Source organism: Atractosteus spatula, chromosome 20, assembly GCF_055471065.1.
Source record: "Atractosteus spatula isolate fAtrSpa1 chromosome 20, fAtrSpa1.hap1, whole genome shotgun sequence".
NCBI classification, from domain to species: Eukaryota; Metazoa; Chordata; class Actinopteri; order Semionotiformes; family Lepisosteidae; genus Atractosteus; species Atractosteus spatula.
Window position 1 is genome coordinate 13539896 of NC_142725.1, and position 25720 is coordinate 13565615.

The 25720-nt window shown below is 38.1% G+C and overlaps 1 protein-coding gene across 3 annotated transcripts in view; it reads right to left on the minus strand.

Annotated features, from left to right (window-relative positions):
- The window catches only part of prdm16 (PR domain containing 16), a 223921-nt gene that overhangs the window by 137243 nt on the left and 60958 nt on the right, over nucleotides 1–25720 (minus strand). For all 3 annotated transcript variants that reach the window (XM_088938064.1, XM_088938065.1, XM_088938062.1), the window contains exon 2: nucleotides 17936–18285. In XM_088938064.1, coding sequence (XP_088794190.1) covers nucleotides 17936–18285 — 350 coding nt within the window. The remainder of the gene's footprint in view (nucleotides 1–17935; nucleotides 18286–25720) is intronic.

Genomic DNA, 25720 nt, shown 5'->3' on the forward strand with positions numbered 1-25720 from the left:
AGACACTCCTCCTGCAACACACCTCCAGCCACTCAGAATCACCTGTAGCTCCAGCCCTGCAGGCTTCCAACCAAACAGACGAGCTGACTTAACTGGAGCAGGGCTGCGGAAGAAAAGGAAATGGGGAGAGAGGAGAACAAAGCATGCATCCAATTTGCTCTTTTCTGAACCACAGCAAACCTGGCTGATTTCCCAGCATATCATTCCTCCACTGAATAAGGTCAATTGGTTAGCGGCACTGCTTTAGTCTTGATGGTTTTTCATTGAGGGGTAAATGGTGTTCAAATTAGCCAAAGCTGTCAGAGGGACTTCCTTTCCCTACTACGTCCAAACAACACCAAAAAAAAATCAAGGACTCAGCTACATTACAGACTGCAAAAGGTGCTAAGAAGAAAAAAAATTGACTTTTCACTTTGGAGATGTGTATCCCACTCTTTTGCCAATTCTGATTTATGCACTCTTGATCTGATCTTGGTGGTGGCACACGTTAAAAAAAAAGGCAATACTATATGCCATGTGCACTAGAGGGTGCACATAACCAATACATTCATTTGTATGATACAGAAGAGCTATGAGCATTTAAATTCAGCTGAAATGTATCATTCCCCTTATGTGAAAAGACAATGTTGCTCCTGCAGTACAATCAGTTCTTTAGGACAATGCATATGTACTGTAGTTTTCACCACTTGGCAATGACAAAAGTCCTTCATGTCTTTGTGAAAGTGGAGGACCTACCTTCTCATTTTACCAATCATAAATACAAGGTGAAAGCAATGCGAATGTATGGAGTTTTACAGTTGCCAATTATGTCTTCTCCAAAACAGAAGACTAAAACAGTTCCTTAATATTTCCAAATTGGACACAACTACACTTTTGAGCAATCATCCATACAAGCAAACCCTATGAGCAAAAAGTCATATCTTAGAAAAAGAACCACTTCCAATGGAAATCATGTTTTTTTCTCTATTTGACGAATCCACGCGTCTGCATTGTTAAAGAATTTCCAACCGTTAGATGGACAGATGAAAAAAGAGCTTATACGTGCATGCAGATGTCTCCTTGTTGTAGTCCGCACTTTCTTTTTCAGGCATTTTTTGACACAGCTACTTCTCTCCTTCTCTGGCCTTGCTCTGACCCTTGTACATCCACTTTCATTGTCTAGCCACTCATCTATAGGTAAGCACCTCACAAAGAGACCCAGCCACTTCAAAACACAGGACAATAGCCAGATTTCCTCCCAATTTACTCCCAGAGAAAGGGAGGCTTGGAGGCTTTCAGTGGTTCTGAATAGGCTGTCTAATTCAGGCTCAATCGTGCCCTAACTTTCATTTCCCCTTCACTTCTGTGGCCCTATTTAGGTGCTCCTGACTTTGGCTAATTCGTGAACAATCCCTGTCGATCTGAGCGAGCCCTGGTCTCACCGCAAAACTATTAGTTGCCTGGGTATGTGTGTGTCTGTACATGTGTGTAAGATTGGTGGAAGTTGGGGCTGCTCCTATTCACTATTGACAAACTCCCCACCCAATACACACACACATACTGACTAAGAAGTCTACTACTACTATTTTATTGAAGACACCAGAAAAATTCCCTTTTTATGACCTTTCATTACAGCCCAATCAAACCACCCCAATAACATCAGACTGCCACTTTTTACACCTGATAATTGATTATCATTATTTACATATTATAAATCATGCATTTCTCCTTTTGTTCTATAAGACTGCTGTTATTCTAGTCCTTAGTAAAGCAAAAGATTTAACATCAGTAAATGTCATTTAAATGGGCTTTTCACCACAGCCCTGTACCAAACCAGACATCAACAATTTTAATTAATTGTTATCAATTACCTGTGTGTTTGCATGTTTAAACATGAATATCTGAACTGAGATTACTTCAACACCAAAGAACATTCAAGTACAGGAATTAAGGGATTTATCCAAGAACTTGGCATTGGAGAAACACAAGGCAAACCCTGGGACTAAGAGGCCTTTAAAATGGAGATAGAAGGTCTGATATCTCATCCACATTTGTAGTGAAATGTGAATATCAGATTAATCTATTTATCTTCCACGAATGTAAGAGTGGGACAGGAAAGAATGAAGGAGCATATCTTGAAATGCCAAGATGGGAGTAGAGAACATTAAAGTTAGGGCAACATAAAATGTGACATGTATCCATAAGAGGTACATTCGAAGTGCAATGCACAATATTCCTAGAAGGCTTTGAAACCTTGAGACAGAACCTTAATGCATAATGTGACAAAGAGGAACACGTAGCAGTGCCTCTTGATCTCAGCTAAGAATTTGATTGAGACTGCGCTATGAAGAGTCCCAATGACAAGCAGTGTAGTCAGGGTGTTCACCAGGCTTCACCAGTCTTTCTTTGTTTACTGTGGAAGTTCAAAACCACAGAAGAAGCTAACAGAGGCGCTAGCTGACAAGATAACCGTCAGCACAGATCATCAAGAGGCCTGGCTGATGTCCACTTAGGTTTGGTCAGTTTCTTTGCATAAAGCTTTCAGAGGAAGCCGGCCTATTTCTAATGCTGAAATGATAAAACACAGGAGTGAATCAATCCTTTTTTATTGTTTTATTGTTTACACAAAACACACAGCTTTAAAATGTGTACTGTAGATACCCGTCTTGCTCCAGAATCGCAATGAGGAAGGACCTTAATGTAAAGATTACTTGAGGCACTGACACAGTAAAAACCCGCAGCACTGCCCTCTTGTTCATCTGCTGTGACTTGGTAAGAGTAATAAGTGGCCAGTTTACAGGGCCTGATTTCCTGATTTACTCACTGAGAAAGTCAATACAACTCTGGGTGTACTATTTGTTTTGATTTTTCTTGCTAACATGAATTGACAGTTAATTCATCAGAGCAGGAAACTGTCGGAGCCATGAAGTGAAAATACAGAACCCCAATTTACAATACATCGTTTTTTTTTTGTCCTTTTCTCCCATTCTCACGTTTTCTGTTTTTAAGCACCCATGTGAGGCCTTTCAGGTTTTTTTTCAGTTTAATAAACTCTGGTGTGCTGAATGGGCTGGGCAAAAGAAAACTGAAATGAGAATCACAGCAATCACATTTTCAGGCTAGTGCCTTTCCAAAATCTTTTGCTCATAAATCAAATTATTTCTTGCCTCTAGCCCAGGAAGTTCCAGTGTGACCAGTGAAGACTTAGAAAAAGTACATAACACCCATCCTAGAAATAACTCATTTCACCTGACCTACTCAGCGTTTCTCTATTCTTTTTTTTATTTTTTTGTTTTCCTGCTTTCCTGTTCTTACTGTATGTACAAGTCTTTCTGCGAAGGGCGTTTTCTGGGATTCATTTTAAACCTAAGATCCAAGCTGAGAATTTGGTACTTATCTACCAAAGAAAATAGAGGTATGTAGGATCGCCATATAATCAGCATAAATGTTATTTGTAAATGAAAAGGCCTTATTGTACAGTGTAATGAAGCGTACAGTGTATATAGGATTGCATAGTACAGTATGATTAGTTACAAACATGAACAACACAAAGACCACCTTATACAGTAAGTGTCTAGACGCAACAGCTCTTGCTTTGAAAACATTGCCAATCTTTCTAAGAATTCTTATTGTAACATTTTGGAGCTCTTTATACCTCTATCAAGGCTACAATAAAACATCCCTTAAAGACAAGGAATTCTAACTTAGGATCTTACCCATAGACCAAAATGCGCTGAACAAATTCCATGGTTTGCATCTTGTTACTAAAGCTCCCACACTACATAGCTTCTAGTAGACCTGGCTTAGCTCCATGAGCAGAGCCGTTTCTGCCAAGAGATGCTGTAAAGTAGGTCTAAAATGGTATGTGCAGACTGGCGATCTATTTTCATGTGCAACAGAAGACAAGCCAGATTCAGTTAAATTGTCCCCTAGGACCAAATGTTGTACAGTCACATTTTCCAAATAACTGTAATTGCTAAAAGAGAAGCAGGTAAACAGTGTAAATGATTAGTGGAGTTAAAGAACTCATTGGTAGGTAATTAAAAACATTGCTAAAGGAAAGAGAGGGGCAAATACTTTTAAAAAGTGCATTACCTGCCTTGGAACATCTTAAGGACCAAATGCTTTATTCTGCCTTTACAGCACATAAAGATTATGCTTTAACGTAACGATTTAAATATTCTAAAAAATGATCTGCAGCTGCATTTTTCTTTATCCACGCAGAATTCACTCAACTTGAGAAGGGTGACGAAGACACAAGAGGGATAAGAGCCATTCTGATCATTCATACAGGGAGGGCTTTCTTAAAACAGAAAGACACTCCATATCCACAAACCCCTCAGAGTCATCATGTGAACAGTCTATTTTTTTTCTTCTTCTTTCTGTTTTTTAATAAAGCTGTTTGGTTGTCAGGTCTTTTCAAGCACAGATTCACAGCCATGTGAAAAGTTAATCCCTATGTGCTTCTCCCTGGCTCTCATCTCCCTGGGAACCCCAGCGAACAGGCAGGCTCAAGGGCGACCCTGACAATCCTGGAGTGGCCAGCTTCAGCCCCACTGCGCACTTGAGCCTCTCCTTTCAGCTCCGGACTGCCTGTCCCGCACCCTCCCCCTGCCTCCAGTGGCTTTTGATGAAGAAGACTGACGGACAGTGGGATTTTGGATTTACATTTTTAAGTGCTCATCAAGTTGAAGGATGACAGTGTGCAAAATGGAACTTTTAATGCGTTTCCACTGCTGGTAGGAAGCCCTCAGCCTCCATCCCCCTCTCCCACTCTTTCAAGAGAACAACAGGCACAGGCTTCTCCAGTATTTGCCTGTCAATGTACCTGAATCACTTACGTGATAAACATGCTTGATTAGAAATTCTTTCTCTTTTTTTAATCTTCTATTGCCTCGTGAGATTTTAATACTGAATCAGATAAGTACTTTGAGAAGCTACTTTTAAAGGTGCTATGTAAAATATAGTTTATTATTATTGTTATTGATGCTCATGATTAATTAATCAGTAATAGTATTAGAGTACAGGAAAAGAGATTGTTTGTTATTTTTTAAAGGAAGTGAAAAGGAATATAATTGCTTCCTCAGATAATCTTGCTGTCGATATAACCTGTACAGTACAGTATGTCACACATTGCAGTACCTACAGTAAAAGAGATTCAGCTGTATGGGCACAACAAATACAGTTTGCAAATCATTTTCCCATCTCTAAAAGTTTTGGTATCACCAGACTTTAATTATTTTCTTGACCTTAATAAGGTTTGCAAGAGCATGAAAGAAAAAAACACTGAATAGAATTCCACATGTCTTTCAGACCTTTAGAGGTCTGCAGAAAATGCAGCTGAATGCTTTGCTTGCATTGCAGTTTCCAGTTAATAGTTTTAAGTGGCAGTGGAAATACAGGCAGGACCAGCCAGGCATCTTAATCCCTCTCTCCCATCCTTCTCTTGCTCATTCAACCTCTTCCTAATGTTCTTTGAGGCCTCTGCTGTGAGACTAGGCCAAAACCAAGCCTGATAAATTAGTTTTGAGGGAAACAAGTGAGATTTTGGTTGTAAAGGTCAGGCAGACTTTGTTCCGTGTGAGGGTTTATCTCAACTACAGCTGCGTCAGACAATAGTCCAGTCCTCGCTGACAGAAACCCAAGCTGCGCTTGCTAAATTACTTCACTGATAAGGTAGAATTAACAGCACTGAGATCCAAATAGCAGGGAGGAGAAGAAGGAAGAGACGAGAAAGAGGGGGGTGAGGGATAGTTCCTTAAAATTAACAACCGACAAAAGTTAAAAGACAAATCTTACATTTACAGTGCACCTGCAATGGAAGAAAACATAAGAAAAAGATACAATAATATTAGCTTAATTTCTACCATATGCAATGCTTTATATGCTAACCATATGCTAAGCCTCTTTGTTTGTTCTCCATCTTCATTGGCAATAAGAGCATCATAAGTATTTATAAAGTAATATATTCATATCAGTCTCCTCTTTAAAAAGTATAGCAAGAGCTCTGATAGTACTTGAAAACAACATGAGAGAAGACAAAAAGTCAGGCAACACATATACATAAGATACATAAAAACAGCTATAAAAGAGGCTATCTGGCCCATCTAGCTTGTCTTTTATTCAATAGAAAATGCATCCATTCTGGCACGAAACTAGAGTATCAACCTTAACCCATGGCTGGGCAGCTTGTTCCTCCATAGTTTCACAATCCCTTGTGTACCTCCTTTTCTCTCTTTATACCCTCTGGCTTGAAGGCCAGTGAAAGTCAAACTTTCAGAAAAGGCCAGACTACATGCAAATGTTAGCAAGCTGTTTGGTCGTCGCTGCTGTCTGTGTAGCAGGTGGTGTGGAGCGCATGCAGTGGGAAGGCCAGGCGCCTGTGATCTCAGTTCAGCTCCTGTGTTCAGGCTCTGAGGGCACCAGAGTGATCCATCATGTTCATGGATCAGGAAAGGCAGGACCAGGCGAGAGGTGAGGCCCTCTCTCCTTGGTTAATGAGGTGAAAAGCTGCCACCCGCCATGGGGACGGAATAGTGGCAGCCAGCTGAGTTTGCATCATTGTTGCTCTGAAATGGCAGGTTCAGACATTGATCGGACATTGGACTAGGGGACGTTCACAAACAGTCCTCTCTTTCTCAAAAGCCAAGAAGGTTTTCACGGTCACTGGAGGGTTTTCAGTGACATGCAATTCATCATACTCCTTTTGTATTTCAGAAGCATTTTAGGGATTTGTGATATTTCCATTGACCAGTAGGTGGCATTGCTGTATATACCTGAACTCTGGCTTTCCCTGCCAAGTAGAGCACTGAGACTGCATCACATTTACAGTAGAAGAATGTGCTCCTAGTTTGCAAAAAGTAACAAAAACATGATGATGGCCAAAGCCAGTATACAAATGGAAAACAGAACTAGCATTCATATGGCAATGAAAACTAGTATCAACATTTTAAATTTTGTATTTGGAGCTAAAATAACCTGCACTGGAGCGTGATACTTTGAAACGTTTCCTTTGAATGGAAATGTGTGTTGAAATTACTTATTACATCATTAATGAATCAGTCATTTTCGTTATGTAATACTTAAAAATTCACACATTAATTGACAATATCAATCATTTTCGAGATACGTATGAAGTAGCTTTCAGTTTCTACCCATATCCTCACTCAGACAAAGTGCGTCTCTGTCAGAGCACCTGACATTGAAGCTGGCATTCTTGGGAGGTCACATGACATTGCCAGTTCAGAATCCGGGCTGATGGGATTGTTGCCTTATTGGGCGTGCTACCAGGTGGATCAGTGGAACTCACTGCAGACGTCACTACAATCCTATTTCCTTCAATTGCATGATAAAGCAAAAAGGCATTAGACATCTGGTTAGGAAATGATGATTAAGAAGCTGAGCAATATCACAGAGATAGTGTAAGGGGCCAAAGACTGAACCAGAAGTTATTGTTATTACTCAGGACATTAAGGTGTCTAAGCAAGTCATTCAGCTATTTTTAATTTTTCTTTCTATTTGCGGGAGCTGAACTTGTTTGGCAATGGATATATACAAAGGGAGGCTGTAACTGTAATAATGTTCTAGTTGAGAAGTGTATATAAAACAAAAATAAAATTAATTGTCCAATTTTTCTTGTTGAACCAAACTATAGGAGTTTCGAAGTAATCGCAAGTGAACAATGTTTTAAAACTGCCTGCTAAATAATTTTAATTATGGGCAATCAATCACAATTGTCATACGTAACCCCATATTATTGTCCTGAATTATTTCTCTTCCATCCATTTCTATATTCCCTGACAAACTATGATCAGAACTAAATAGTTGCCAGTCTGGAAGTAGTTTATTTACTTCTTTAACAAAATTAAAAAGCACACCTCTTTCCAAACCACTGAGACTATTCAGTTTTCCAGTAATTCCATGTAACATGTATGCTTCCAAAGGAAGACTACTGAGTACGCAGAGCACACAAGCATTTGTAACAACTTACTAAAAAGTAGACAGATAAAGATAAGGATTATTAAAATGAAGAAACTGAAAAATTGAATCAGCCCTAAAATACAACAGTACCTTACCATACAGTTTCTCCAGTACAAATACAGTAATTCACAATACAAATTTATTACTTATAAATGTAATAGATTTGTGAGGTTTTACAGGAAAATTACATCTTTTAATAGCAGGTACATTGATGTTTTATTGAACTGACATGACACAGGTAGATTCATTATACTGATTAACATTGGCCATTTACAAATAAACAGTAAACTCATCCTAAGACATTATAAATGTCTTAGGGTGAGTTTATAGGAAGAGCAGCAGGAGAGGTCCTATACTTCATCACTGTAGTGCTGTGAAAAATGGACATTTGTAGCATTAATTGTAGACAGCAAGTAACTTATAATACTGCATGTTTGTGCTACACTTACTAAGGTGTTCTACAAAAAACAGGACTCTTTGAGAACTTCCCTAGCTGGTGCCTTAGGTAGTGCCTACCTGAGGTGCCTTAGTCCAGCCCCTGAAATACTGATGACACAAAGGTGTTGTGCACTTGGTAAAATGGCCAAATGTTCTTTCATGTTTGCATGTGTTCTTTTTTCTATTTTCTTCTGGTTTGGCAGACAACTGGCTAAATCACCTAAGGCCCAGTGCCCAATCAACTCTTTCTCTTAGAAGATGATAACACTTATGCAACAAAGTTACTCAAGTTTTTAACAATCATGAACAGTTGATTAAACAAAATGACACAAAGCTTTACTACATATTCAAAATCTTAATACTTTATGCTTCTAAAAGAGACAAAAGTCACAGTGTCCATCAACGCACAGTATTTAAAAAAAAAACAAAGACCCTATCAGCCTCACCTAATGAAGGGTATGGAAACCTTGTACTATACACAGGATCCAGGTAGCATTGACAAAATAATGATTCTTAAAAGAACCAAAATTATTCTATTTGCTGCTGCACTGATGCAAACTTTTAGAAATTGCTCATAGGTATTGGTTAATAAAGAAGCACAAACCACAATTAATTCCAGTGGCTGTGCTGGGGAGATGAATCAGTCATTCAGCTTTACATGAAAAACAAACAAACACAACACAATATACATTTCATTTCAAACTACAGTTACAGTGCTTAATAGTTTTAAGTATACCCAATCATTTAAATTACTGGATTAAGTTATACTGCCTACTGAGAGAATTATTTTAATAAAACTGCTTTTCAAACATTTCACTATAAAATCCCTAAGGACATCAAAAAGTATGTTTGGAGACTACTATATATGCTTTATGTTAGCATTTAACAATCAAGTATCTTTCAGTGAGCACAAGCAATTGACTCCGATTCTGACAAAATCCGTAAGAATATTCATGCAGTTTAAATTAAAGTGCAATTTCTTCATAACATTTATCTGTAAAACCAATCACACTGCTACAGACCAACTTAAATCAAGTATCTTTCAGTGTGTAGAAGCAATTGACTTATTCTTACAAAATATGTAGGATTTGTCATGCTCTTTAAACTAATGAGCAATGTTTTTTGTATAGTATTATCTGGAAAAAGAATCAAATTACTACTGCAAAGAAAATTCATTACTTCCTAGGGCTTTGCTTAGTGGTTAAAAAGTTCTGGCACATTTAAAATAAAACAATGTACATATTTCAACAATGTTTTTTTTTTCAAATTAATTACATTTCTAATATTAGTTATATATTTGCGTTGCTAGTTACATATTAGGAAATATTTTTGAAGATGTTTCGAAGATGCCTGATGTGCAAGTGAACCACAGAGTTGGATTACATGACTAACCAAACAAATAAAACTGAAAAGGCAGAGACTCATCAGCTCAAACAGCACAGAAACGTCATTGACTGAAAGTGTACTGTACAGTATGTGCAGTAATCTGACCACCAACTCAAGAAATAACATGGTGTCCCATTTGACACTAGAGTGCCACTGTATCATTAATTAATACCAAGGTATTCCCATCTTTCTACAATGTTTATAGACACAATGAGAAATTAAAAGCAGAACAGGACAGAGATTAGGGATCTAGACTGGATTAGAGAGTCATGGGCTCAAATCTCAGGTAGATACTCCTGTTGATGCTGCAGAACCCTTGGGTAAAGACTGTGCCAGTAAATGCCTGCCTGTACAAATAGGTGATCATGCAGGTTTTCATTGTAAAAAAGAGACTGCTTTCAATGGATGCATCTGGGTAGAAACAAAAATTAAATAAATAAAACTTTTAGCATTAGAAAATATACGTTTTCCATGACACGTCTTTCCATGCAGAGGGACGGCCGCATATACATTCACAAATTCACACAAATATGATATTTCCTTTTAGTTATTGTTGATTGGAGCATACATCTACTCGTTCTTAACTTCGTCCAGCAGCATTAAGTGAAACGGTGTTGGTGTCTATTTCATAAGAGTTTAAGGCCAATCTTCCCTGTGAAATAGAACATTATAAGTACAAGAAGTCTTGGATGAACTGAAGGGTCCCAGTTAAAAAGGAACTCAACACATATCCATACCAATGTCTCCAACTGAGGGCACTGCATAACTGACAATACACACAACACTGGCAAATGTCACTATTTACACAGTCATTGAGTAATCATGGTCTTTCCTTCCCATAGGGCAGAATGGCACAAATGATCGGGTGATTTATTAGAAACCTTGTCAGTGAATTACACTGTAAGTGAAGAAGTTGGACTGGAAGGATAACTAGTTTGTAAGATTTGTGTGGTATTTTTTTATATAAGCATCACAATACATTTAACATGCAGTGAGTCACACAGAGAAATGTGCTTTTCAGCTTTGTTTATTAATTACTGTTTATACAGAAGGAATAGAAATTGGTCATTTTTAGTTTCTTTGTTTTCTTAATGTTCTTATATCCCCTTTTGCAGCTGAACTCTATATTTCTAAGTTAAAATAATTAAAGTAAAAAAATGTCTGTACAAGTTTTTTTCCATATATTGGAGAAATTAAGTTGTCCGTCAAGTGTACTGTATGTACCACAGTGAGCACCACTGTCTCAACATGCATGGCTGATGTACTGTACAGTACAAATTCTTTAGCAGTCAAAAATGAATGCAAGACTCTTTGATCTCATTTCTCCCTCTTTTATAGACAACTTTCATCTTGTTTTAGATTAATTAACAGATGTTTGTAATACATTACTAGCAAATTAAAAGGTATCAATCTAGTAATTAATTCTGACATGTAATTTGCATGAACCTCCTTTATCAAAACAAAATCAGCAGCATTTGTTCAAGGAAACAAATTGACAATGGCTGAACACTGAAGAAATATATGATATTTATTTTCAAGAGCTCCTAAAATCTGACTTTGTGTTTCTACAGCAACAGGGACCATATGTTTAATATTAGGTGTAATCTGTTCCACTGGAGTGCACTGAAAGCTGGGGAAAATTGGATTAAATTGGCTAATAGCATGTTTTAAACCTAAATAAAATGAAAGTAAATGGAAGAAATTACAACTCAGACTAAAATTACTGTATTATAGTTAGTCTTTAACTTTTTTTCATTCATAAATTTAAGTTTCTTGCTGTATTAGTGAAATAAAAAACAATTGAAATCATCTACAGTATTGCTGAACTACACAAAGCTATCATTATAACTTTTGAAGTCCTGCCTATGATGTACAGAGCAGGTTTGATATGAAAGGACAAGGTGGAAGTTTTAAACATCTCAGAGAATCGCCTAACATTGTTAAAAAGCAGTCTGAAATTCAATTTAAAAAAGAACATATCACGCATACCGTAGGTTTTGAAACAGCTAGCAAATACTGTTCTGAGGAAGGTAGAAAAGTTGCTGAGAAATTAACGCTTCACACAAAATGACTTAAAAAATGTACACCTGACACTTAATACTTTCTGAACTCACTCAGTTAAACAACCTCCTTTCAGGTATTTTAAATGTTTAAGGTTAAGAAAAACCACTGTAGTCGTTGACTAATATAATCGATTAAAAGTGACTTTTTCAGTATTTATGTTACGGAATCTATTTTGCTGCCTAAAGCAGTCTTCACGTCATTTAATTATCTGCATCCACTGATTTGATTTGTTAAGGATGCTAATGAACCATGTGCCTTGACAGCTCAAATTGTCGACATGTTCTATTAATCTCATGGATTGAATTTTTGTCATTGAGTTGCTTGAACATTTTCTTCAGTACGTGTGCCATTCTAGGCTTTGAGAGTGTTGTTATTTTTTTTTTCAAAACATCCCTTTGTCATGGTGATCTTCCTCTTGTGGAAGACTTCCCATGCCACATCAATTTGAAACCTCCAACAAAGGCAGGGTTTTTATGAGCGCAGATGATGCCTGAGCTGAACAATCATCCTCTGGGTATCCAGAGTTTCAATATTCACTTGATTGTTTCATGGCCAGAATTGTAGGTTTCAAATGGACCAGACAACGCGCAATTCCTGCAGCTATGATTCGGGTCTTGTCACTTCCAACTGGAGAAAAAACAATGAATCCAGTTGAACGAAAAGGTCACACGAAATTGAAATCGGGCACGATCGTCGTCGTGTGCAACGTTTTTCTCTGCACACTATCAGCTCCGTACCTCGCGCTTTTTCACCATGCAAGATAAACGCCTCCATGGGCAAACAGACCAGACAAGTTGTGAACTGCGCCCACTAAGTGCTATCTTGGCACTTGCTCGCTGCTTTAAGTGATGTAACACAAAGGGAGCAAATAGAGAGGGCTGGGAGGCAGGGTCAGGGCAGATAGCGTCAGGGCGGAGCGAGTGTTTGAGGACGTTAGCTGAAGGACAAACAAAGCTGAACCACTGGCATGAAAGGTAGCTGTCAGGGAGGGATCAGAGGACAAAGGAATGCCACAGAAATATGAGGATCACCATGGAAAGCGAAATGCCTGTCACGTAGACCAAAAGGGAAAAAAAAACAGTGTATCGCAAAGTCAATAGGAAGGTAAATAACAGAAACTGTGTGTACCAGTCTTTTGATCAGAAGAGAAATGGTGATATGGAAAAATACTCAATGCGATAGGTGCAAATAGCAGATCTGCGAGGGAACACAAGTCATATCAAGGTCACTGCTTCTGCTTCTTTGTAGCAGCAATCTGGGATATGAATCAACCACACTATTTGGAACTGCAATATCAACAAAAAAGAAAATAAGACAGGAACGTGATTGTTTTCAACTGGACATAGTGTCCGAGTCTTAGGGTGACTGCTTGCAGAAATGGGAAAAGTATTATAAGAAGCAGTTCACATTTATCATGCAGAGGTATATCACAAAAACCTAAAGTAGTACCAGTTTCTGCAAAGAAATAAGGAACTATTCTAACCCCTCTCTGCTAACAACAATGGAGCCTAGGATGCATCTCATCACAACTCATACCAAGATGGAAGACAAAATCCTTTCCTCCTGCAGAGCCCAACGAAATTCCTATGAAATCACTACTACCGTTTTGCTTGGTAGCTTGTAGAAAACAAGACACCCTGATCGACTTGTGGTGCCTAATCAATAGCAAGTTAGTAATTACACAGTGTGTAATGAGAGTGTTAATTGTCTAGACTTTTATTAGAATCAATAATTTTCATCTAGTCGTCTTTAACGAACAGACACTCAAGGTCTTACCTCTCAAGAACAATGGCTTTGTTTTTTTGCATTTAAAAGGCAGGGTAGGACAGAAACATAGTGAAAATACGCAATGAATAACAGAAACACAACAGAACAATCCTGTACGTAACACAGGGTTATGGGAAAGATGAAAAAACAGCATCATTGCAGGTTTTGAAAGCATTCAATCTGTGTTTTTCCTGAATTTCAAACTCTGGAGTACTATGATTCTGAAAAAAAAGCTGTTTGACTCATCAACTGAAAAAAGACATAGTGATAAATCCTGTGTGAAAAACATTTGAGGTGAGGCTGAAGATCTTTTATTCTGTGTCATGAAAAAGAATGAAGTGGGAGTCAACTCACTTAGCTCCATTAATCTTAATAACAGAGTCACCTTGTTAATATTTAACTGCCACTTAGCAGCCACTTGATTATTCAGAATACAAAGTCGGCCATACCATGACAATCCCAAGATAATTAGCTCACAAGTAAGTGTATGTGTTCTTTTACAATATGGCTACCATTTTTTGAGTAGTACAATCATGCTGCTTTAGTACATGTCTTAATAGACTGAGAAGGAATTATTCTATTATAAAATCTCACAAATAATCCATAGACACCCTTTTTCATATTTGCAAGAATATTATTCTATTATGCATTTTTATTTAATAAGACATATGCATATATATAAGTTATATTGTATTATATATTATATATATTATATATAATATAATATATATTATATAAGTTAGTATTAGGGATAAATGGTAAATACATATTCTTCTGCATTCAATACTGTAACTTCAGGGCTTGTTAACAGCCTATAGCTGTCCTAGGAAAGTTAAGTTTCAATTTGATTTTTTTCTCTTTCCGCAGTTTTGAAATCATAATATATCAAGCCATGGTCTATCAGTTCAACAGGCAAGTTAAATAAAAACTTTACACAATGAGAAACACAATGGCTCTAAACACACTGCCCTTTGCCCTACACCAGAGAATGCAAGAGAATGGGTGACTTGCACTGACGGTGTCGGCTCTGTAGAGCACATGGAGAAACATGTTCCCTAAAGGGGATCTACTCCATAGTCCCTCAATCCAAAGGCAGCATGGCTGGTACTGCTTAGGTAATATTGTCGGTAGAGGCTTTTGTATGGTCTTCTCTAAAGCCAATACATTATCCAACTGGATCACAGCTCTAATAATAGCACATCACTCTTTTGAGGCCCTGAGCTGACAGGAAGCTTGCTGAAAGATCTTCTCTGAGGCTCCAGCAGGGGGTTAAAGAGGCACCCTGATTGAAATAGGAAAGCGGGGTGTGAATGTTATATTATGTTATGATAAAAGGAGTGTAATGGTTTTTAAATAGATGATTCTGAGTCTTATTACTTTCTCGGCAGAGGAGCCTGTGAGAAGGTGAATGGATGTGGCCTCCAGCAACACATCTCCTAGATTGAGCTGTCCATCTTGGCTGAAACGAATCTAACTTAACACCTTGCAGTGGCTGCTGCCTTGGGGCAGACCAGACTCCACGTCTTCCACCTGAATCGGTCTCATTAAAAACCAGCACCGCTGCAGCAGGCGGACACAGCACTTGGACAACACCTCTGAACTGCGAGAAATAATGTACATGCACACACAGTCTTTATTATGAATGATTAATATGAGCCATGAGTGGTAACGCCATGAGCTATTGAATCATACTGTACCCATCAACAGTTCCTCCTGCATTTACTAACAGATTTGCTCTGATAGAAAAGATAAGTGGTGCTGATAATCTGAAGTACTAAAACATATAAAGAACTGTCTTTACAGTCATACAATTAGTATATGGGAATCCAAAATACTGATACACACTGGGTCATTTCACCTTCAGTACATATCTTTGGAATAAGTCTTTTAATGAAAGCAGGGTGGTAATTTATATATAACACACAAGTCTTAAAATGCTATATTCAACTTTCTTTAATGAGAGATTGGTATCCCTTGATAAAAATGAATTGGTTCTGCTTTGCCAGCTCTAATGGAACACACTCTCCAGCAATAATTATTTTTGTAATCACAGGCTGAAGTTTTACACTTGTGTCCATGTTAAATAACAGGCTCTGAAAGAAATCACTTGGCAAAATCCAACAATCAAGGAATCTTTAGGAAGTGTTTTGTTTTTCATCTCACTGAGATGGATATATCTGAAATTGAAAACAAATGTTCATTCTGATGAATTATTTTACAAATGCTAATAACACTGTACATTTCGCTTAATCCATAACTTTGACAGATTATAGTTACAGGTATATCAATAATTTCAAGCCTATATTTTCACCCATAGTTCATTTTCAGAGCTGCTTGTTTTTTTAATACCAGAGGCAGTGAGATGACATATTCTTGTTTCATATTCCTTGGGGAACCCTGTGATAGCTATCAGTGCTTGGTTGTTTTGGCTATCTCTGATAAGAATGTGAGCCCTAAAGGCTTTGCAGAAAACAACAGACATTAGGGTTCTGTCATAGGCTGCATTCCCCTGGCAGGGCTAAAATGAGTGAATCTTTGCATTCTACATTTGATATGACACAAGGCAAACTTTCAACATAAGAACACAAGACAGGTTACAAAGCCCAGAGGTCTTCAACCCATATGATTGGCTCATTTGATTGCTAATTGCTGATGGATCCATCCAGCCAGTCCTTAACAGCTTTGACAACACGGCTGTGTAAATTGGTCCAGACACCCAAGGTCTAGTCCATTCAGATCCATCCTGCTTGTGCCTGTCACCTGACTGGCATTGCACACGGCCCACACCGTTTGTCTTGCGGGTGGTGAAACCACAAGACAATCCTCCACGCAGCCATTTTGGGCTGAGCCTGGCCGGGTTACATACTGTAGGAGGTCCAGCCATCAGGCGCTAGCTGGCAAACACCACACTTGGGCCTGGCTCCAGAGTCTGGTGCCGGTGTCCCTGATTCATTCAGGGTCCTTTTAGTTAATGGAACCATAATTGGATCGTTCTTCGTCTGGCCCCTCACCTGCGACCGGTTTGCCAAGCGTGACCCAAAACTTAATGTAACTCCAGAGCTCCCTGGAGCTCTCAAGCCCCTCCACCATGACAAGACCACAACAACCCTTTGAACAAACAAAGAACCTCTTATATTATATTTGAATATATTATAAAATGTGATGCAATTATCTTAAACAGCACCGAAACAGGCTTGGCATTATGTACTTTTCAATGGAATCCTTCAGGTAACAATTTAGCAGTGTAAAAAGAATTTACAGTTAACATGTTCATGGGTAAAATACAGTCTGCTGATGAGCACTATTAGCTGTAATTCCTAACAAAATCGCTTACAGTGAGAGAGTGTAGTTTTTGGAAAGATGCCCTGAGTGTTTTAAAGGTCTAGTCATAATATGAACTTTTACAAAGGAAACTTCTCTGTGGCACTGTGCCATACAGCATGCGTCTTGCTGCTAATTGTAACATGTTTCTCCAGCACAGTTCGGGGCACTGAACTGAAAACCAAGAAAAAGCAATAAGCTTTTTCACATCATTTAGGGGATTCAACACTTATATACCATACAGTAAGCAACAAGCCCACATTGTGCTGCTGATTTACAGGACTACAGTTATGGTACTATACTGTAGATGAGATCACATTAACTTCAAGCATTTGTCTGATCTTGGGCAAAAAAAGTCACATGGGTTATGCCATTTTTAATGCATATACTGTATATACTGTAGGTAACTATGATACAGGTAAGTTATTTGTTTCTTCATCACTGCTACCTAAGCTACATTGCTTTTTAAAAATACTAGACTAAGCAACTCTTTAGATCAAGCACTCCCTTAATAATGTCAGCTCACATACAACAGATATTAAAATGAGCCCAAAGTGTTCGTCCTTTAAAGCATGTGAAAAAACTAAGACTGAGTAAATGAGTCTGGTTAAGCAACTTCAATGTTCTTTAATGTGTTGAAATGAAAAATAATAGTTCAGTGTAAATACATTAAAGAAGAGTAATAAGATCAACAAGTTTCTAGGAACCCACATGTACCCCTGGTTCACAGTTCAGGATTATACCCTGAGCCGTTCTTTCACTACAAAACACTGTGTCCATGTTGTAAAACTTCAACCAAAAAGGGTTGTCGAATAGGTGCAACTGGTAGTATTTATGGAAGTTCAGAAGCATTGTGGGTTCGTCTATGGAAAGGGTGATGATCTCTTGCGAAATCATTTGGTGAAATGAGGACATACTGTACTGTACAGTAGTATCCCCATGGTCTTGGCACATAACTCCCGCTCCTTCTCTTACAGTTTGGTTTCGCAGTTCGACTTACCTCCCATCCAAAAGTGGTGTCTTTCACCGTGGCATTCTGCATTCCAGTGTATGGTCCAAATCGTTCCCCAAGCCCGATCTTCTTTTTGGCCCAAATCCCTAAGCCTGCCCCGGGGATGGAGGACTCTCGGAGCTCAAGGTCGTTGGGGATGGGAATGTCATCAGGAATGTAGACGGGGGCTTCGTAAGGGGAGCCCTCTTTGGGCGTGAAGTCCTCGGTGTTGGGGAGAGGAGAGGGAGGCCCCACCGGGATGGGGGACATGATGCTGTCTTCGCCCTCCTCCTCGGCGCTCTCTGCAGCGGGCAGATCTGGGTCCGTTTCGTACATGTTATCTACTGCCTCACTGTCACCTGAAACACACCCCGCCGCCCGCGGGCAAAAAATGTCAGTGCAGGGGGAAAACTTCGATTTGTATTTTTAGCACGTCCGAAAATGTCCTTCGTTAGTAACAGAAGTGATAAAAGTTACGCCTGACTTGTGTCCCAATGGGGAGCTGAGTCAGTGTGGGCTGGCTGCAAAGCAAAGGTTAATTCCACACTGAAAAACAGACAGGAGAAACAATGTTTTAGCTGTTGAGCCTTCTTCAGGTGTAGAGGCTCAATAACCGAAACACCGCATTTCGCCTTTTCATTTTTCAATGTAGAATTAACCTTTACTTGTTCCATGTCTGACATACTGTATACTATTCAGTCAAAATTGGAGCAATTTTCTTCAGGATCACTTTACAGATAATATGATGAAATGACCCTGTTGTCTAAAGGTATTATTGTTCATCTGTGTTTTTTTCCATTAGTCACCTGTGTTAGGCATTGGTCTACTGTATGGCTGACTACAGCAGCACTGTTTCTTAGAAGTATCTTCAGCAAATATCAGAGAATAACAACCCTAGTGACACAGGCTTCCACATACTGTATGCGGGCCTTTGTCTTTTAGTTGGGGTTTTAAAGCACTATGCTATTTTTCTTCACACTGGATGGGATTCTGTGGTTTTAGGAACAACATACTGATAGTCTTTTCATGAACTGATCTTAGTTTTAAGATTTCATAACAGTTATTTTAACTATTAATAACCATATATTGACTACTGTATACTGTATGTTCAGTACAATACCTAAATCAAAGCTACAACTTTACCCCATGCAGGATCTGAACTCAGAACCTTCCAGCTACAAGTCCAGAGCCCTGTTATCCAAACTTAGTGTAAGAAGTTACAATTCTTACACTAACCAAACCGAAGGCTCAGACAGCCTAAGTGATAGGAATTTATGTACTGAATAAGGCTCAAGGAGACAGCTTTAAATTGGAAAAAAACCCTCAGAAACTCTCAAAATATTAACGGCGAGTGTGAAAGTGCAAAATAAAAAGAATTTGAATTTATTGCACATACTGTAAATTGAAAGCAGAGCTACATGCATAACGGTAGGAGGCGTATTTACAACCAAAGTCTAAGGGGAAAAACAAAAAACAAAGCACACGCCTTTCATCAAGACTGTGCGGACATTAAAACATGCATAGCATCATACTGTACCTATCTGGCAAGTTTCTTAAATAAAAAATAATACTCGCACAAGGTATCTTACTTTAGAAAAAAAACACTAAAACATCTCTTTTAAGGTTGCCTAGACAACCCTGGTGTCAGTACACAGACAGACTCAGTGTAATTTGTAGACGTACCACTGCAGTTTGCTATCCAAACACAGGACCAGCAATCAGAGTTAACTAGGCCGCAATTACTGCAGGAGTGTTTCCAATCACTCTGCCCGAGCTCGCTGCCAGCCCTGCCAAGAACATAAGTTTTTATGACTCGAAAATGTTTTCTTTTAAATTGAAGGTTATTTACTTGTAAGCAAACCTGAAAAAAAAATCTCTCTCTCATCCTTGTGGATATAGCTTTGGTTCTTGTGTGAAATACTGTGTGTCTGAGTGTGAACAAAATTTCCGTTTCAGTCAATCTCTCTTCCCCTCTGGTAAAACCAGTGCAGTAAAAAAAAATCATGTAGTCACAGAAGAATAAAAAATAATAATCCATTCAATTAAATTAATTTTGAAATTTAAACTATTTTAGAACCCAGCTCATTTTAAATACTTATTTTTGTAGACTTGAGGTATTGTTTCACATATTCTGAACCTTTTATATATTTGTAACATTTAATATATTGGCTTTCAATAAACTTTACATGTAAAAAAATATATTGTAAGGCAGTTATAGTTATTAGCTCAAGATCATGAGAAAAGCTAAAGATATTAGTGCTGAGGCCTAATTCTAAAATAGAGCTAAAAAAAGATTATAAATTCGAAGTAACATAGAAGAAAAAAAGTCTGTGATTTATGAACAAAAGACTGGGATGCCAAGAAATTCTACTTTTTGTTGAATCAATTTATGGCACATGGAGCTAAGATACAAGTATTGTCAATATTGGAAATTGTATTTATGCAATACAATTAAAACTATAGTGATCCGAAAGTTCAATATGAGACTATATTAATTAAGTGTTCAATAAAGATAGATTTTTTTCAAACAAGCATAATTTATTTTAACACTTACACATCATAAATTAATGAATACCCACTGGAGAATAAGGGCTCCAATACTTAACACTCAAATTAGTCTCTTCCAATCTGGCATCAGTGGAAAATAAGAAATCTGGAAAATCTAGAACATAAAAACTAGAATTTCAAATTAAAAGATTTTACATATTTGGCCTCATATCATGATTCTAAAAAAAAAGTTCAACCCCTTTTTTAATGATCAAATTTTCACTGGAATTCAGACCAGCCAAAAACACTTAACTGGGGAACATCTTAGCTCACTCCAAAGCTGGTCCTCTTTGGTAGATCAATTTTCCCCCAACCTTCCAAAAAAACTGTGCTTGGCTTTACTGAGAAATAGTAAAGACCTCCGCACGCAGGTGAACGAATTCTCTGGCAGGCCTGCCTGCAAGCACTTTTAAGATCTCTATATGGTGCAGATATATGGAATCAAAAGTGTTTTCAAACAACAACAATAATAATAAAAGATTCTGGCATTTAATCCGCTGTATACCATTTTCAACAACTAAGGACTGGATTGGAAAATCTATTAAATAATGTAAAACATTTTAGGTTGGTGCCCTAAAGCAGAAAACCCATGAGAATGTTCCAGTCAAGCCCTTAAAATATTTATGGCCATACATTTCTTGAACAATACAGCATTCATGTTAAAGAAAAGGGAATTCTGAGTAGGCCTGTTCTAATACAAAAATAAGGTACAGTTGGTGGAGCTTTATAGTTTGGCTTCGTTGCTCTGTGTTTTTACAAAATTCATTGAATGATGGAGCAAAAGCCCTAAAACATCATGTTCCTGCATTGTGCAGCACAGACAGGAGCTTTAGCCCTGTTCTGGTCATGAAAAGGTCTGGACAGGAAAAAAAAAGAAAAATGCAAACTCAGGGAAATAATTAGGAGGCCCCCAAAAAGGAAAAAAAATATGACTTATAAGTGAGGAGCTGTTCTGGCTGGCTGAAGAGAGATGCAGTGTGTCTGGAAGTGAGAATGATGTTAGGACTGTCTCCCAGAAGGGTAGGAAACTGACAGAAAGCTGCTTCCTTTCCAGGAAGAAAACTTGAATTTCTCTTTCTTTTTTTTTTTGCAGGGGACTATTTATCCTGATTACATCAGGGGTCAATCATTAATTCACACCTTGGGGGTCCTCCTCTTCTCTGTGCAGTCTACAATGAGCCAGTTGTTCAGTCTTGTTATTGCACTGGAAACTACTGTGCAGCCAGGGCTGGGATATGAAGGATTCAGATTTATTTGATAAATTGTAAATCTGTTCCTTAAACAGCTTTACTGTTATTCCTAGCCATGCTTGGAAACAAAGAAACATTGCATCCATACAGAATGCCTTTTTCTTAGGTGCTATTCTTTGCCAGTTTCCCCGAAGTTAAAGGTCAGAAGCTGTCTTAACAAAAACAATCTTTTTATTCCTCATAGTCCTTTTGAGGGTCTAACCTATTCAGCAGGTTGTAGTCAATAAATTCCATATGATTAGATATTCGGAGGGTTTTGAGTAAATGGGCAGTAGACAGCAAAAAAACACAGGTTCTCAAAAGACTTTTCGTCTGTGCTGAGAGTCTAAAGCATAACAGTTTGAATGGCTGACAAATTGATAGCAAAAGTGCGTCAAGGCAAGACTCCAATATTCTGACAAGAATAAAATTTGAATGGTGTAAAATTAGCAAGCTTACACAAAGAGCTGTTGTTTCACAGCTCCTACTGGAATGACAACTAAGTAATGTTTCGCCTGATTTATGTTGCTCCATTCACCACAGAATGCGGACTTCAACATCTCTTTTTTAGTCGGAGTCTGCAACCATCTAAGAAAAAAATTGTCTCCACGATGAAGACACAGAATAATAACTAAAAATCGTCACAACTGATTAATACCAATGAGTAGTCCACCTAAAAAAATAAGGATATCAAGGTAGCAAAAAAGGTATTAGTTATTTATCTGATGGTGAAATGCAAGTGAGAGAAATTAATTATAGGAATAATAAACATTTCTAAAGATAACATTTTAAGAAATATTATTAAAAATGGTTTGTGTCAATGGCGTGCAAAAAATGCATGTTACTTATTTTTTATTTACAGTTTAGTGGTATTAAGACATGAAAGTAGCTTATTTAAAAGATCCGCAATTTTTTAAATTTTATTTGCCTGTGATTTCTGGTGGAAAAACACTAAAAGTCTTAATATGCAAGCTTACTAAGAAATATTAAAAAAGTCGGGTGGACTAATTCTTTGGCAGCATAACTTGCAAAAACTTCTTTCAGCACTGTTTGATCAAGCCTGGGGAGCAGTAAGCATACATAGCAATCATCGTTATCTACCGTATGTTGAATAAAGGGGAGCAAAAGTATAAAAAAACATCATTGCTGTAAGGTAAAAACCGAGGTGAAAGAGAAATCTGGATAATATTACAAAACTCCAAGTGTCTGTCCTTTTGTAAATTCTTTTTAGGAGGGTAAAAAGAATAAAAAAAATTTCTTTATTGAAAATCACCATTCAATAAAATTGAATGGCGATTGCAAAAAGCATGTTTCTGGAAAAAAGAAAATGCAATGTTTCTCAAGTCTTTATAAGGGAATAGGTTAGTCTAGTGAGAGTGAAGGCAGGATAGATATGAAAAATGAACAAGCTGTTGTGCAAGAACTTCAAAACATTTGAACTCAGCCCGAATGTGGTGTTCAAACACCCAGTACTGACTAATCTAGCACTTACGCTCCTCATAATCCTCAAATATGGTCCCACTTACAGAATTATTGGTATCATTAGAGCCACAAAAATCCTACCTGTTACTCTTTAATCATGCCTTTGATGATTTTATCTTAGCAAAAGCTCTAATCCAGGCAGATTTTTTTAAACCCGCAAAAAAGAAATTGGCAGTAAAAATCAAAAGAACTGAAAAAAACTCAAAAGCCTGTATGTGCTTTTCCATTGTGGCTGATTTTTAATGTTGACATATAGAAGAAATGGAAGATGGGGAGATCGGGGGGGGGGGGGGGATTAGTTACAATACTGTACACTGTTTCCAAAAACACACACTGTTTCCCCTAGTAAAAACAGCAGGGAACATTTCCAAGTAACTCTTAAAGTAGCAATATTGCTTCTCCAGAAAGCAGAGTGCCAGAATTTGGAGCCCAGATTAAAAGCAAGGGTTATCCCTTGTGCATGCAAAAAGAAACTTACACTAACTCATTCCTATTAGGTGGATGACGCTTCTAACTTGCACTCCGTGTGTCTAAGGACACATCGAGCTTTTCCTGTATCATCAATTTGGCTGCAATCACCTTTTTGGAACTAAACTAGAAACATTTACTCCTTGTAGGCTCACCCATGATTTGTGCATGACAGAACAGAGGCACAACTAACAGACGCGGTTTTCTCTTCAGTGCATTTCTGTGTATTATACCTAAGAAACACTTGGAAAATGATTTTTTGAATGACACCGAAAGACATGTGAAAGACCCCCCTGAAAATCAGCCGAATTTTCGGCAATGAAGAAAATGTACAAAATATCTTCAGTGTTATGTACGGGGTATGATATCCAAGTTAACTTTCCCATCAAGGAATTCCACTGTAAACATGAAAGCTGAATTAGGGTTAGGTAGGCACAATGTATACTCTTGGCTTCTGTAAAAATCTGTTTATAGACAATGAATAAGGCCACTGTTAATATAGTGAACATCCCAGGTCCAGGGCAGAAAGTCTGTCAAGGTTAAAGAACCAGCGTTCATATGAACTATTAAGTGACCTCATTAACACTTCATCAATAAAACAAAAGAGAAATGGCAAGTTGAATGAAACAACCACAGCCTGTAACTTGTTAGTGAGTTGTGCTAGAACAGGGTTTTTCAGTCCATCATTAAATTCCCCGCGTTCACATTTAGTCTTTCAGACAATGAATATCTCGTACAAGAGGGGAAAACTAATACATAAGTCTGAGCACATTAAAGCAGATTCCACTATTTGGTTTTTAAAACAATGTAATAAGACGGAATTAATTTCATGGCATTCAAAGGTATTGTAAAAGGCCCTAAAACGGCACACACAGCAAATGTTTCTGAGTTTCTGCTGGGGTCTCGTTACACTGCCACACAGGAGGGGCATAGTAGGTCACACATCTGCGTGGGACTGTCCTGAGTTTTGCCTGAGCTCACACTGAAGCTGCTGGCAGGTAATATCACTGCTGTGCACTGCTGCTGTCAGCCTGCGTGATTGCCATGCTAGTCAGTGCTGATCCCAAGAGCTTTGCACCAGGCCTGCATAGACATTTATTAACACAGCAGATTAATAGCACTGGGAAAAGACATTTTCGCAAACATGATAAATATTAATAATAATCAATAGCAACTTACATTTGCTAAATTGAGTTACAAACATCACCCAAGGGGGGAACTGCATGTTCTAGCGTGCGAGGGAGAGAAGTCAGGCTGAGACAGAGAGAAAAGGAGGATATATCGAGCTTCTGTATTTTTCTGTATTTTAAAAAGAAATCTTAGCCGTTGATTCATTATATGAAAAACACAATGATAACAGATTTATGGCATGGAATTCCTTTACACATTTTCATTTCTCTAGAAAGTTTTACTGTAATTAACGTGAAAAAAAATCTTAGAAATTTCAAGGATTGTTTAGAGGTCCTACTGAGGGATAGGAGAAATTGAATAGTCCTTAGATATAGTGAAAAGGGAAAAGAAAAGTTTAGAATTCTAGTTGTCTGACTCTGTAGCTTTAAGTCTCACTGCAGTCTGCAGGTTTATTATTAACTACCTGTGCCTACTTAATTCCTTGCTACTAGCATAGAAACTAGCCTATTATTTATGGTTCGTATGTGTTGAGGGAATCTGGCATCTGCATCTCAAGTTGCCATTGCTCTGAGTTCCGAAGAGCTCCAGCACTGCCCTAGGCTAGACTGGTGAAGTGACCTGCGATGGCACTGTAATTTTTATCAAGGCTTGTTCATTGTGAAAAAGCCTCTTTGTTTTGCAGAAATGCGATTTGGCCTTTTTTTTCTTCCGACTTTCTAATTCCATGGTTTCTGGAAGACCATTTCCAATCCCCCCCCCCCCCCCGCCCCCAGGCGAGAACACTACGCTAAGGACTGTAGCGGATCACAGATTTTCCGGAGAAATTCAGCCTTTCTTTCCTTTGCAGAATGGAGGTGCTAACATCGTAAAGTGAGAACCAAGTTTTGGGCAGAGTCTCCTCTGAACACTCATTCTCTGTCTACCAAATCACCTCACT